The 15666-nt window shown below is 40.6% G+C and overlaps 1 protein-coding gene across 2 annotated transcripts in view; it reads left to right on the top strand.

The window, feature by feature from the left end:
- Positions 1-15666, top strand: part of PCNT (pericentrin) — a 77048-nt gene that overhangs the window by 51844 nt on the left and 9538 nt on the right. For both annotated transcript variants that reach the window (XR_014551163.1, XM_083625730.1), the window contains exons 26-34: positions 847-949; positions 2394-2554; positions 3887-4081; positions 5531-5704; positions 6910-7105; positions 8597-8819; positions 10179-10329; positions 11420-12112; positions 12873-13141. Coding sequence is in view for 1 of the 2 variants with exons in the window: in XM_083625730.1 (XP_083481856.1) it covers positions 847-949; positions 2394-2554; positions 3887-4081; positions 5531-5704; positions 6910-7105; positions 8597-8819; positions 10179-10329; positions 11420-12112; positions 12873-13141 (2165 nt within the window). In the remaining variant the exon portion in view is untranslated. The remainder of the gene's footprint in view (positions 1-846; positions 950-2393; positions 2555-3886; positions 4082-5530; positions 5705-6909; positions 7106-8596; positions 8820-10178; positions 10330-11419; positions 12113-12872; positions 13142-15666) is intronic.

Genomic DNA, 15666 nt, shown 5'->3' with positions numbered 1-15666 from the left:
TGGTTTGTCATCTGGTAGTAAAACAGTGAAAAAAATGAAAGCTGTGTTTTGGTGGGCACCAGAATGGGGGCAAACCTGTTCCCTCAGCACTGATGCTGAGATCACCTATCTCAGTCGTGTCCTTGAAGGGGCTGTGGGTTTGTTTAAACATCAGTGCTTTCCTTCAAAATACTAAATAGTGTGGGATTTGTTCATTCCTGAGTGCTGGTAATATTTTTAAAATATATAAGCTGCAATTTATATTTATGATTCGGTATTCATAACTAATATAATAGATATACAAAATGTATTGTGAGGTGTAACCCTAAAAGAATTAGCACACTTTTCCATGTATTAGACGAGGGGTTTTTTTACTGTAAAAGAATGTTAAAAATGATTTATGGGGACTGGCAATTGGTTGTCAGCTGCGATTGGGTGAGAGAATGGAGTCTGCTGCAAGTGTTGCTGTGGATTGGCTGATGCTGCTGCAGTCGGGCATGCAAATGCCAGCTGCTGTTGGCTTGCCGGCAGACACTGTTGCTTCTTCTGCATGTGTGTTTTGTAGCGTTTGTCAGTCAGGTGAGTGTTTTTTGGCATTCCCCGTCCAAAATACGTCAATAACTGTAAGCATCCCACCCCCCAAAAAAGCTCAACAACTCAGCCATCTCCCCGCATTGTCTAAAATTGTAGTCCCCAAAAATAGGGGTCGTGTTATACAGGGGGACGTGTTATACACGGAAAAATAAGGCACTGTTATTCATTCCTGTGGAAAACATAAAGCAGAATATGTACGTCCATTGTTGCTGTAGGGGACTTGTTAATGAAGCTAGGACTTCATTGTATTTTTGTATATTCATTTCTAAATAGGTTAGAGATGCTGAAGGCTTCACTCTGTTGCAATCCAAGCTGCAAGATGATCTAAAATCAATGATGTCCAGACGTGAGGGTGCAAGCACTGAGTATGGCAGCAGTGAGTTAATGGATTCATGCTATAAGTGATTTCAGTGGGCATGCTCCGATGTGGCTTGGGCTCCTGGGATTTACCTTGGGTCACTTGGAGAGCATGTCTTAGGCATGCAGACTCCTCCAACAGGTAGAGATTAACTACTAAATTGGGGGTATCCTGTACTTATTTCCGCAGGAGACTTCCCTGGTCCCATGAAATAGAGCCACTCTCAAGCTTTGTCACTTGGAGGCTAAGTGATTTTGAACAAATTTTAGTCTTAGAAACTGAAACAATTAAAAAAACAAGCTAAAATGATAGCTTGAGCAATGAAAGCCAGCTGACCAATAACCTATGGAACTTTTTTCTGTAATATAAAATCTTTGAACTTGCCTACTAAACTGGCCTCCTGCCAACCTAGCAGTTCGAAAGCACAAAAATGCAAGTACATAAATAGGTATCACTCCGGCGGGAAGGTAAACGGCGTTTCCGTGCGCTCCTCTAGTTCGCTAGAAGTGGCTTAGTCATGCTGGCCACATGACCCGGAAGCTGTATGCAGGCTCCCTCAGCCAATAAAGCGAGATGAGCGCCGCAACCGCAGAGTTGTCCACGACTGGACCTAACAGTCAGGGGTCCCTTTACCTTTACCTTTACTAAAGGTGGGAAAGGTCATTATTAGGTTGAAGAACTCATCAGGAGCGTTATTTATCATTATTTCTTTAAGCTAAGTAGAGTTTGTCTTCAGTGGTACCTTGGTTCAAGAACAGCTTAGTTTATGAACAACTTGGATTAAAAACGCTGCAAACCCAGAAGTAGGTGTTTTGGTTTGTGTACTTTGCCTTGGAAGCAGAACATGTTCTGTTTCCTGTTGAGTGTGTTCCATTTGTAAATTGAGTCCCCCGCTGCTATGGGAAAGCACACCTTGGTTTAAGAATGCTTTGGTTTAAGAATGGACTTCTGGAATGGATTAAGTTCATAAACCAAGGTACCACTTGCACTTTATCTTTTGTCCTGTTCTCTTCACCCATAGTATTCATGAAGATCCTAGTAGCCCTGATCAGATATGCACTGATCAGATATGTGAGAATGAGCATCTACCCACAGTCTTGAACCTTTTGGATCTAGTACCCTTCTCCCCCCCCCCTTGCCTCCTGGACACAGCCAGGACAATCCAGACTCTATGGCACCACAGGTTCATCATCATGAAGAGCATTCTGATGCCTTGATGGTTTCTACTTTACCTAGCAGAAGTCCTCAGTGCACTGTTGAACAAGGTCATCATCTCTGGATTGGCAAAGTGCAGTACACAGCCTGGTATCTTACCTTAATAAGATGATAGGATGTGCCAAAAGTATCTAGCCATTCTTCTGGGAATGGTGATAAGTCAATGCTAGGCTAGATGATGTTACAGTTAGGTGGATTTGTAGCTAGTCCCTAGTCATATGAACGTTCTTGCCATTTTGTTTTTCAGATACTAGTTCAGATTTAGTTCTTCAGCTTAATCAGGAAGATCCAGAAACTATTTTACACCAAGATAGCAAGATCATGACTTATCTGCAGTGCTTTGGAATTGTTCCAGATATCACGGAACCAGCAAGAAAAGAAAGAGAAGTGTTTTCACAACAGTTGAAGGTAATGTGGGTAAGCAAATTGTTGGGCAACTTGAAGCTCATCCAGACTTCCTTTTGTGCCGTGTTTCAGGCTTTAAAGCTCAATGTCTGAGCAATGGTGTGTGTTTTTTGTCTCAGCACTTTTCTTGGGAAACTCTGCGTTTTATCGCTGAATCAGAGCAAACAGCAATTGGGTTTTCCACAGATTGCCATTTGTTCCACTTTAGCAGCAAAATGTGGGTTTTCCTGGGGAAAGCGCAGAGACAAAAACAACTGCTAAGACATAGAGCTTTAAAGCACAGACCTTTGCCTGGAAAGCCCAGCACAAAATGAAGTCTGGATGAGATTGTACTATATGTGTACCACAATTTTAAATTGAAATAACAATATTTAAAATACTGTATGACATATTCCTTGGTTGATTTGAATAAATGACAGAAAAGGTCTCCTTTTTCCTGGCAGACTAGCCCTACAAGTCACTGCTGGGCAACCCCTGAAGGGAAGCTCTATGATTCATTTGAATGCTCCTCCTTCCTTCTTTCTCAGCATCTTGTTGGTTCTGTCCTTCTCTCCTCTATGTAACATGCTAAAAATTGTCTTCCAAAGAGATATTGAAGTAGTTGAAATCTCCCACTACTAATAACTCTTCCTTGCATGAAAAATCTGTTATTTGTTTTAGGAATGCATTATCCACATCCTCTCCTTATTTTGGTGGTCTGTGCTAGACAGTGACAGTCATGTTACACTTCTTTCTCCTGTTTAGTTTTGCCCAGATGCTCTCTACAGTAGTAGCTGTATTGGATTTCTGTGCAGCTCTTTGGTTTTTAGGCCTATAATGGTACTCTCCCTCACTTTCTCTTGCATTTATACTTTTGGATCAAGCTGTGTCCTTCATTTGCTACATTCCAGTCATGAAGGTCATCCCATCAAGTCTCTATCAAGTCATATTTACTTTTCTGTTACAGATTTTCATGGATTTATTTCCTACATTCTCTATGTTAGTGTGTAATCAAAAGCTACATATGGTCCTAGAAAACCAACAGTGATTCACGAAGGTGCCTTGCCAAAATGTTGGTGGGACTGTTCTCTATCCGGTACCTACCTACATATGTGGTAGGATTGTGCTAAGATCCATCTTGGGTAATTCGTCTACTAAATCCAGTTGATCATGTATTGGACTCTGTGTTTCTTATGTAATATTTGCCAGTTGCAGTATGGATTTTGTTTTCTCTGAAGAACTTTGCTGCAGTGTCTATATTATTTTCAAACTGCAGAACAGTTTCAAGTGGTAAATGTCTTGAGGACTGTGGGCTACCTGTTATCATCAGCTTGACGTATTTTGCTTCCTTCTCAGAATGTGTTGAAGATGGTATCTGAAGAGAGCTACAAAATACTGGTTTTGTCAGAAAAATCTCTGCCTCATAATGATAAAAAAAATGTACAGAAATCTCCATCAAAGGAGGGGTGGCAAAAAGAGAGTCTAGCCTTGCTTGATACAGTTCAGTCACTGAAGGATTACCTCAACAAAGTACCAGATAAAGAAGACAAGGTATACAGATATCTTTATAATTTTACTTGAGTTAGAGACCATTAACAACAGCTGCAAGTACAGTCATACCTTGGTTTTCAAACAGCTTAGTTCTCAAACATTTTGGCTCCCGAAACATTTTGTTCCTGTTTGCGAACTCTTTTTGGAAGCTGAACGTCTGGTGGGGTTTCCGATTGGCTGCAGGAGCTTCCTGCAGCCAATCAGAAGCCGCACTTTGGTTTCCGAACGTTTTGGAAGTCGAATGGGCTTCCGGAATGAATTCCGTTTGACTTGGTGATTTCTAAAAAGCTGAGCGCTTGCATCCCAGTCAATTCAGAAGGAGTCTGGCAAAGGAAAATTCTGTAGAGACAGTTGTGGACAACTAGTCCTTCTAAGGCAAACAGTGCTAGTGCAATTCCTCCTAAGATGAACTGGATCATAAAATTAGCATTTCCACATTGGGGCAGATATGGGCACTTCCATTTATGGCTTGCTAGCAATATATATGGTATGTCAAGGGATGCTGGCATGTTATCTGTTCTGCCCATTTACCTAATGGGGCAGGGGATGCAAGAGTGCTATGGTTTGATTAGGTACCTGTGGATTAGTGGAAGGTCTTTCATTTCTGCAGAGAAACCATGAAAAGAGCAGCAGCACCAAAAGTATAGATTGGTGTTCCTTTGTGGTAGGTGGATTTGATTTAAATCAGGTGTTGAACTTAAATTGATTATTTGAAAGGGCCAGTTTTATATTATTTAAATCAAATTTCCCATTGATACTTTATATATTTCTTAAACAATAGTGCAAATTTGACAACTAAACCTTATAATTTTAGCCAAATGAAGTATTATTTACACTCTGAAAAAGAGTTATTTGTCACACAGTATACATTTTGCATAGTTTTTTATCTATATAGGGAATGTCTTTAAAATATTTGAATACAGAGTTTAAGTATAATAATTCCAGAAAGCTGAACACTGGACGATTTTTTCTTCTTTCCTGTTTTACATCAATCTGCTTTGCTCTATCTTAGACCAGCCTCACCCTAACACGCACACACAAAAAGAAGCAAAATGAAATGTCTGACAGTTACAGGGAAGACAAGTGTCCTTTGTGTTCATTAGCTGAAAGTGAAATGCTAATGTTTTATAGGTAAAATATGTATAAACATATCTGAGAAATCATCAGATTGGTTCTTCATATACATAGAGAAGCCTCTTTCAACTTAATGTATGTGATAGAAGTATTGATTCAGTTTAGAGTTAATTGTGGGACTAACAGGTTTTTATTATGACTATTTAATATTAATAGTTATTTGCTTTTTTTTCTTATGTATTTATTTTTGTTTAGATTAGTTTGTTTTTTATTGTAATGTATTATGAAAAATATCAAAACTTTTAAAAGAAGTTTTCCAATCTCTTAGAAAATGGGAATTGTGATTTATTGTTGATTATCCATCCTATCTTGTAGGAAAATACACCTGCTTTTTTTGACTGGAGAGGAGACCTACTTCAAGCAGTCCAGTGTGTATTGGAAAAGGAGCGAAACATGTTACAAAGCTACTTACAGACACATTTTTGCAATCCTGGCTCTGGAGACGAAGGATCATTAATAGAAAAGCTGGAACATATAGTGGAACAACAAGTATGAGAATTTTCTAGTGTTCCAGTTACAGATAGGTAGCCGTGTTGGTCTGCCATAGTCAAAACAAAAATTTTTCTAGTGGTTTACTATGTAATATTTGCCTTCTGAAATTGGGACAAGAAATGCATCCTGTTAAATATTATTATTATTATTATTATTATTATTATTATTATTATTATTATTATTATTACCACCACTCTGGGCGGCTCCCAACAAAATATTAAAAACACAATAAAACATCAACCATTTAAAACTTCCCTGAACAGGGCTGTCTTCAAATGTCTTCTAAAGTCAAATAGTAGTTTATCTGTTTGACATCTGATAGGAGAGGCACCTCTACAGAGAAGGTCCTCTGCCTGGTTCCCTGTAGCTCCATGTCTTGCAGTGAGGGAACCTTCAGAAGTACCCCGGAACTGGACCCTAGTGTCTAGGCTGGACGATGGAGGTGGAGGCGCTCCTTCAGGGCTATAACCAACACTTTGAATTGTGCTTGGAAATGTAGTGGGAGCCAGTGTAGCTCCTTTAGCACCAGTGTTATATGGTCCTGGCGGCTGCTCCCAGTCACCAGTCTAGCTGCTGTCTACTGGATTAGTTGTAGTTCCCAAGTAACCTTCAAAGGTCGCCCCATGTAGAGCACATGCAGTAGACCAATTGGAAGATAACCAGAGCATATACCACCCTGGCAAGATAGTGTGCAGGCAGGTAGGGTTGATACCAGATGGAGCTGGCAGACAGATGTCCTGGACACAGAACTAACCTGTGCCTCCATGTAGACATGTGGGTCCAAAATGACCCCCAGGCTGGGGAGCAACCTGACCGCTGAATTCTGCTCTAGCTGAAGTTTTCGAACCATTTTCAGAGGCAGCCCTATGTACAATGCATTGCAATAATCTAACCTTGAGGTTACCAGAGCATAGACAACAGAAGTTAGACTATCCCTGCCCACATAGGGATGCAGCCGGGCCACCAGATGAATCCGATGGAAGGCACTCCATGCCACCGAGGCCACCTGAGCCTCAAGTGACAGCAAAGGATCCAATAGTTAAGCTATCCTTTTAAGCTACAGGAACCAATTTCCAGCTTAATATAACAACCTAGTTTGGAAATTGGTTATGTAGCTTAAAGGATTGGATGTAAGAATTTACACCCTCAAAGAAACTGAAATAAGTTATTTAATATGTAACATGGACTTGTTTTCATTTCAGGAACAACAGCAAAAGCTAGTTCTGGAGCATCTTCTTTCTTCAGATAGGAACAGCTTGCTTACTGAAATACAGGACCTTGAAGCAGAGTTGCGACTGATGCATCTTCAAAGCCAGGAGAAGCTGCAACAACTCCAAGAAACACTTATAAATACAGAGAATCATCAGAGTAAACAAGAACATCAACTTCGAAGGCAGGGTAGTACCTTATGGAAGTTTACAAAATGTTACTTACTTTTTACCATTCCTTCATTTGACTGAGAAACAGGATGCAAGGAGTTATATCTTTAATCTTTATTTTGCAAACACTTTTATCATGTAATAATAGAGTTGTAGAGGTGGAAGGGACCCTAAGGGTCATTTAGTCCAAGCAACTACAGTGCAGGAAACACAACAAAAGGAACCATGCCAGATAACCATCTAACCTCTGCTTAGAGATCTCTAAGGAAGAAGAGTCCACCACCTCCCGAGGGAATCTGTTCCATGTTGAACAGCTCTAACTGCCAGAAAGTTCTTCCTGGTGTTTAGTTGGACTCTCCTTTGTTGTAACTTGAAGCCATTGGTTCAAGTCCTACACTCTGGAGCAGAAGAAAATAAGTTTGCTCCATGTGACAGTCCTTTAGATATTTGAAGATGGCTATCATATCTTATCTCAGTTTCCTCTTCCTCCTCATAGTTGTTAAATTTTATATACCATCCTTCATGTGAAAATCTCAGGGTATTTCACAAGATAAAAATACAGGATAGAAGCACAAAATAAATACTTAATAGCACAACAATAATACCCGCCCCTGGCAAAAAAAACCTACAACATTTTAAAGGCCATAAAAGATTAATCAGCCTAAGGCCTGGGAGAAGAGGAATGTTTTTGCCTGGCGCCTAAAGGTGTATAATGAAGGCGCCAGACAAACCTCCCTGGGGGAGAGCATTCCACAAACAGGGAGTCACCACAGAAAAGGCCTGTTCTCATGTTGCCACCTTTTGGACCTCTTAAGCAGTGCACTGAATCTGGTTTATTGAATTGGCCTTCTAAGTTAAATGTGCCTTGGATAGGTGGAATCTGAAAGTAATGAATGGCAGCCTTTTTATAGCCTAATGTGAAGCAAGTATGGGAAAACAGAAAGTGAAGCAAAGTGTTGCCAACAAGTCCTTTCATCCAGAAATGTCACAATACATACTGCATTTACCGTATTTTTCGCCCTATAGGACGCACTTTTTCCCCTTCAAAAATGAAGGGGAAATGTGTGTGAGTCCTATGGGGTGAATGCAGGCTTCAGGAAGCTATCCGCTTGCCGGCACCCAGAAGCTTGGGGCGCGCTGAGCTCAGCACACCCCAAGCTTCAGGGTTCATGCAGCGCTCCGCTAGCCGTGGGAGAGCCGCGCGGCTCTCCCACGGCTAGCGGATAGCAGCCTGTTCTGGGGGCTGGGGTTGGGGGAAGCTCGGGCTTCCCCCGCCCCAGCCCCGCACCTGGGGGCAAAATAAATTTTTTTTCTTTATTCCGCCCCCCCCCCAAAAAAACCTATGTGCGTCCTATGGGCCGGTGTGTCCTATGGGGCGAAAAATATGGTATGTGCCTTTAAAAATCCACTTCATTTGTCATTTTTTAAAGTTATATGGGGGGGGTTACTTTAAGTTATTGGAATGGATTTAAATTTTTTAATTTTGTTGTAACTTTGTATTTGTTCTCAGTTGAATTACTAGAATATAAACTTCAGCAGGAGAAATCCATTGCAAGTAACTTGCAGGCTTCTCTAAAAAGTGAACAAGAGAAAGCCTCTGAGATGCATGAACTACTGAAACAGGAACACAGCGCAATATCGAACTTGAAATCAGATCTCTGTGAAAGCAAGCAAACAAATGAGAGGCTCCAAAAATCCCTCCAGGACCTCCAGGAAGACATAGTTAAGTACAGGTAAGGACTTCCAAGGGCAGTTCGGTTTGTGTTTAGAACAATCTACAGCTACAATTTCCAAGTAAATGTCTTATTGTGAAGTTCTTCCTGCTCTCAGTTTGTATCATACTGGAGACATTCAGTTAAGTTCTGGGGTGCCTTTGTATCCCAATCCTCCTGTATTACAAAACAGTCCTCCTCTTTTTGCATTTGCAACTTTTTGCATTTCAGTATTTGCCTAAATACTGTGGTCTAAACCACTGAGCCTCTTGGGCTTGCCAATCGGAAGGTCGGCGGTTCAAATCCCCGTAATGGGGTAAGCTCCCGTTGCTCGGTCCCTGCTCCTGCCAACCTAGCAGTTCAAAAGCACGTCAAAGTCCAAGTAGGTACCTCTCCGGTGGGAAGGTAAACACGTTTCCGTGCGCTGCTCTGGTTTTGCCAGAAGCGGCTTAGTCATGCTGGCCACATGACCCAGAAAAACTGTCTGCGGACAAACATCAGCTCCCTTGGCCAGTAAAGGAAGATGAGCACCACAACCCCAGAGTCGTTCGCGACTGGACTTAACTGTCAGGGGTTCTTTACCTTTACCTTTTACCTACCCACTACCTCTAGTTGTGATTTTTAATGATTGATTTTACTATAAAGTCAAAGAGCAACATAATTGTTGTCACAAATTTCTTATTCCAGTTCCCCTTTCCACATGTCCCTGGGGTTTCAACTGCAGAGTCCCTTCCTGATTTTTGTTTCTAGGACTCTAGTATAGGAAGTGTTTCAGCTTGAGAATTCACTGTTTATACCAACCTGTGCTGAAACTTTAAAAGTTAAGAAGTGTTGCTCCTGACATAATTAAAAGCACTATGCAAAGTGTTTTATTCATTCATTCATTTATTCATACTCCCACAAAAAAGCCTGCCCAAAGAGGCTCACAACAAAGAAACAGATGCATTGCAAACAATTTCATAATGACGTAGCAAAACAAAAATATAATAACATACAGAACACCATGTTTGAATACTATAAATATAATAAAATATGAAATATAATAGAAGATTACTTGAACAACATGCAGCATCCAATAGCAAAAATAACAAGGGAGCGTCACAGCTTCACCTTAGTCCTAGAAACACCCCTCCCATGATACTTGATTGTTTTTTCTTCTTGCTCAGTTACTAAAGGCATGGGGTTGTGTCTAGGTGTTCATTTTAGCTGGAGCAGATCCACTGAAATAAATGGGCGTGGTTAACCTTAGGTCTATTAATTTTAGTGGATTATTCCGATTAGAACTAAGTTGGATACAGCTGCATGTCTGCTAAAAAAACAGAAAGATGCAGGTTAGCAGTTTTTAAAAATATATATATATAGAACTTTTGTATGTTGCAGTTCTGCACTGGAAAATAAGGAGAAAGATATGACAGCTGTTCTTCAAGACTTCCAAAATGAACAAGTTAAAGAAAAAGAACTACAGCACATGTTAGATGAACAACAACATCAGCACAAGTTAAAAGAGGAAGAGAAGTCAAAAGCAATAGAGGTAAAATCTTGTGGGGAAATTATAGCCTTTCTTGCTAAGCTTATGTGATCTTTGCAAAGGGTGTAAGAGAGCCTCCAGAGGACTGTCTTAAAGCCCTTTGGAAAAGTGGTCTTATAGCAGCTTTCCCCCCGCTTCTGCTTAAACTTCGGGCTGAGTAAAGGAGTTCCTTCCCCCTGCCTGATCACTCAGATGTTTAAAGGAGGAGACTGTTTTTGCAAAGGACTTGCCCTTTGATGCAGCTCTGCTTCTCCTTTAAGTAAGGCAGTAGTGAGAGTCCTTCACCCCACCTGCTTGAAGGAAAAGTACACAGGGGGGCAGAATTAAGCCTTGTCCTTCCACTGCCTCACCAGTAACATTGGTTGATAAGTGGGTGGCAGTCATGGCTAGTAACATTTTAACTTTGTAGAGCTGCAATGGGGGGGGGCTGCAATTTTTAATTTTGCTGTTTTATCATAATAGGACTTGTACAAAACTTTTTTTTTGTGCCACAGTACATGTGCAGAGAGTGCCACTGTCTCTACACACGCACACAAAATTATTTTTTCTCTGCACTTGTATGGATAGGGAAAGAGCTTCTGTGTAAGAGGGCCCATGTATGATTTTCAAACAAGATTGACCACATACCTCTTACTTAGAAAGTAAGCCATATGCACAACATAAGTTTTTGAATTGGGGTATTGATTATACCTACACACCTGTTGCCCAAAAACTGAACAAACACACAAAAACGTTTCAGATGTGAAGAAAACTTGCTTCCAATTGCATGCAGTTTTCCTCTCCCAAAATACCAATTTAACTTTTAATAATCCAAAACATATTTTTCTCTAAATTAAAAATGCCAAGAAGAATTGTCCATGATTCACATTATTTAAAAGGCTATGGGTGACCTGCTGAGTTTGAGGAATCAAGCTCCACCCTAGACAAATATGTGAATTGTCGCTGGTCAAATTACCAATAATTTAGTTAGAATTAGCAAGTTGTGGGCTTCTGGATCAGAATCTGCTTTTTAATTTTAATTTACAAACTGGAATTCCTCTCAGACATTGAAAGTCCTGTGTAATTGTAGTGATTTTCCCCTTCTTCTGTACAGGAGTTGCAGGCTGCCTTGGAACTACAGTGCATTCAAAACAACCAACTGTCTGTGGCTTTAGAGCATGAACAGTCAGCAAACAGTAATCTCCGTAAAGAACTTGAGATTGAACATTCTCGCTGTGAAGCTTTATTGTCCCAATATAAAAATAAACTCTTGGAACTGCAGAAAAGTGAAGATGTTGAGAAGAATCGCAGTTTAGAACTTTTAAGTGCTTTGAAACATGAACGTATTTTGACAGAACAGCTGAGCATGAGAATAAATGAATGTGGGTCTTGTAAGCATAACGATTCATTGCAGGAACTGAAAGCTCAGTTGTGCAAAGAGAGGTCCCATGCCAGGAATCTTTTAGCCATAATTGAGAAGACGCGGCAGCAAGTACTTGATTCAAAGAAGCAAATGGGTGAAATGCAGATGCCCTCTGAACAGCCTCCGGAAGAACAAGAGCTCCACACCACTTTACAGGCCGCACAGGCTGCTCTGCAAAGTCAAAAAGAGGACATTATCCATGCCTTGAAGATACAGACAGAGAAAGATATACAAATGAGAAAGAAATGGGATCAGCTGCAGTCCATTCTCAGATTACTGAGGGAGCAGGAAAGAGGGACAGAACAAAGAAGAAGAGAAATAAAGCAGGAACAACAAACAGAATTTGGCAAACTGCAGGAACTACAGGAAGCTGGAGAAAGTCTGGTAAGAACATGTGGTTTCTTTTTACTTCTTTTCAGCCCTGGCTTGAAAAAAGTTCGGAGGCCTTTTTACTTATTTATAGCCATGGATTTGTTACCTCAATAATCTGCCCTATGATACAATAAAAACATCACTACAAAGATTTCTTTTTTTTTTTTACCAGTATGCTTTCCTAATTTGGATTATTCACATTGGGTGTTTATGGAGAATTTTGCACCTTACTCAGCTTTGCATATCAATACTAAGTCTACTCATCCCAGGATAAATAAGGGGCAAGTCAGGACCACACTGGTTTTACCAGGATGCCTTCCCCCTTTTCAGATTATTTTAGCCTTTTATACTTTGAATGTATAAATGAGAGAACCTGAAATGAGGGTTCAGGTGAGTTAAGGAATTATTTAATAGTAAACAGACATAGAAAAGTGTGTTTCAGAGAACCAGTAGCGGCTCACAGGGAAGGATAGCACTGTGGACCTGGCCTCCTGACACTGCCACATATCGGGGGGACAAGAAGGGTGGTGTGGGTGCCCTGGCAAAGCTAACCCAGTACTCTCACTGGTGCTCACTGCAGCACCACCCTTCTCACCAACCACTTCTGCAAATAACATTCCCGCCCACTTCATCTTGTTAGTAATGGATTTCATGGCATGGAAGAGCTTAGATACTAACTTCTTCCTACAGCTTGTGAATTATTTCCTGTGTGCATTGCAAAATGCTACTTTATTATTCTATATTGCAAATAGCTGTGCTTCTATTCCCATAGCATGAGTTGGAACTGCAACGTTGGCAGAACACTAGAAGAATAAAGGATTTGCAACAGACTCTAGAACACTTGGAGAAACAGGAAAGATACCTTAATTGTCATAAAAATCAAGATGAACTTCCTCCATGTCCTTCAAAAAATAATTACACCAACTTTACAACAAATACAGTAATGGTCCATGTGGAGCAGCAGAAATTAGAAAACATCAGAGAACAGTTGCTCATTGCTGCAGGTTATCTTTCTGAGTTCATATATAAAACTACAGAGCGGTGAGTATTTTACAAGTATCTTAATTGAAACCAATTTTGTATTTCTCTTTTTTTTAATGAAATATTTATTAAGATTTTTCAAATTCAGTACAAAAAAAATCAAAAAGAACAAAAGAGGCAAAAAAAGAAAAGATTTAAAAACACATGAAATTTACAATTCCATATTTTCATTACCATATTTCCCTGACTTCCCCACACCTCCCCTTCTTGTATTCCAATTCAAATTGTTTGTTCAACAAGTTCCTATCCCCAATTTTTAACCTTTTTATATTTAATTCATATTTTTTTTAAAAAAACCAATTTTGACTTATAGACATCAATATTTGTACCTCAATACACAAACCTTTTTCTAAAGTCGACCGAAATTCCATTCCACGAATTTCCCAATTTTCATATTAATAACCAAACAAAAAAAAAAGTAAAACAGATCATAATTATACACCCTTTGGATTCTCAAACCCCACCACCCCCTTTCCCGGTTTCGATCCCCAACAAATATCCAACAGTCTTAATCTTCTATCAGCCTGGAGATCTCACGTCCGAGGCTCGTAATTCTCTCTCAGTTCCTCTCTGCCGGTTTTTTTGATAGTCCTTAATATTAAACTCCAAGTCTCGGAGGAGCTCTGTCCCAATAAAGTCCATATTTCTTCCAGCCAGACCTCCATACTTAAAAGCAAGGTCCAAAAGTCCAATTGTCACAAAAACTCCAGCTTCCACTTTAATCAGATTTGTAATCCATAGGTCTTCAGGTCTCCCCACAAGGAGATCTCTCCATTCTTCAGTCGCCAATTTAAACCAGAGTTTCATCATCCAATACTTATTTTCCTTTGTAGTCATCCTGTCAGGCCTTTGGTTTGATTTCTTGTTTCCCTTTGTGAGCTTGATATCAGGCCTCTGGCTCTCCTTTGTCATTTGCGAAATTACAGCTCCTCCTTCCTTCTCCTCAGAAAGCCACACTTTCAAGATTCTCAAAGTTCTCTTTTTGTCCAGCTGCATGGGCTTCCTGAGTCAAGTCCTTATCAAATTCCGTAATGTTATTTACTGTTAAGCTCAAAGTTGTTACATTTGTAGCCAAAACATCAATTTGGCCTTGTAACTTTCCCAGGAGAACAAATACTCTATCCAGCCCAGCCTGAATTTTCCCTCTTCCAGCCATTCTTGTAGTGTCCCAAATCCCCCTCTAGAGGGATTTTGGTAACTTAGTATTCTTTCCACTTAAAATCCAAAAGTCAGGTTAATTTGTATCAGTTCTTACTTATTTTCAACAAAATATAACCAGGTTGCAGCAAATGTATCCAGCAGAGACAGCAGAAACAAAGTTCTCTTTTTCCTTTTTGACAGCTAATTTTGACAGCTGTCAAACTCCTCTATATCTCCTCAGCAGGCTCTCTCGCGAATCGCTCCCGGGTCCGGGGGGGGGGGGGTGGCACTTCAACTCTCAAAATTAACTCTTATCCTCCAGCATAATTACTTATACTTGTATCGCCAAATCGTGAAATTAATATCTTTTATCGAAGAAACAATTCTCTCGACCTTAGTTGACTAGTCCTTGCTTTAGATTTTTTACAAGGCGGGGAGGCGGACTTCCTGTTTGCGCCTTCCCCGATCGTGCCAAATTCCAAAGAAAAATTTCCTTTAAAAGTCCAATTTCCGTACTACTCACGGGTTGTTACTTTTAGGGTCCGATTGTTCACAGGAAAAAGTCAGCGCCCTCCGACCATGGCTCGCGGCTTCACTCCCCAGGAGAAGCAGTCGACTCTCAGCACCGCGCCGCTCACCCCGTCCCCCGTTCCGAAGCCTTTAAAAAGGCTTCTTCACAGGTCGGGGGGCGCAAATGGTGCCCGTCGAGTCACCAGGTTCACAGGCTTCTGCGCCTGTGATTTCTAAGGGTCCCCGCGTCGCCGCAGCGGCAAGACCCAACTCCTGAAGAGCCGATTCCCTCCGGAGCTCGGAGGGAATCTGCCATTGGCCGTTCGCGCTAACCCGGAAGTCTCAATTTTGTATTTCTCGTGTTTGAAATACCTTATCAAAACTGAGGGACCACCACAGCTATGAGTCTTGGTTTCCATAATTTGTTACGAATGTCTTATCCAGTCCTAGTAATTGGACATTTTCTCTGCACCAACTAGAAACATTAGTTTCCTTGGATAAAATCCTAAAACTATTACATGTCGACAAGATTCTTGACCCTAAGGCCCAATTCAGATGTAATGCATCTAAAACAGGCTTCCTCAATCTCGGCCCTCCAGATGTTTTGAGACTACAATTCCCATCATCCCTGACCACTGGTCCTGCTAGCTAGGGATCATGGGAGTTGTAGGCCAAAAACATCTGGAGGGCCGAGGTTGAGGAAGCCTGACCTGAACTATTATTACATTTAAAAAATTACATTTTTCTGCTTTACCTTCAGTAAGGAATATGAATACACTCACACACACACATACATATACACGTGCTCATACCTGCACACGATGCAAAGCAGCTCAAAGTTTACACCTGCTGGTGCTGGTGTAACACTAAACAAT

The sequence above is a fragment of the Podarcis filfolensis genome (genome assembly GCF_964270895.1).
Source record: "Podarcis filfolensis genome assembly, chromosome: 1".
NCBI lineage: Eukaryota > Metazoa > Chordata > Lepidosauria > Squamata > Lacertidae > Podarcis > Podarcis filfolensis.
The sequence above is the reverse complement of the archived record's forward strand: the minus strand, read 5'-3'. Positions and strand labels throughout refer to the sequence as shown.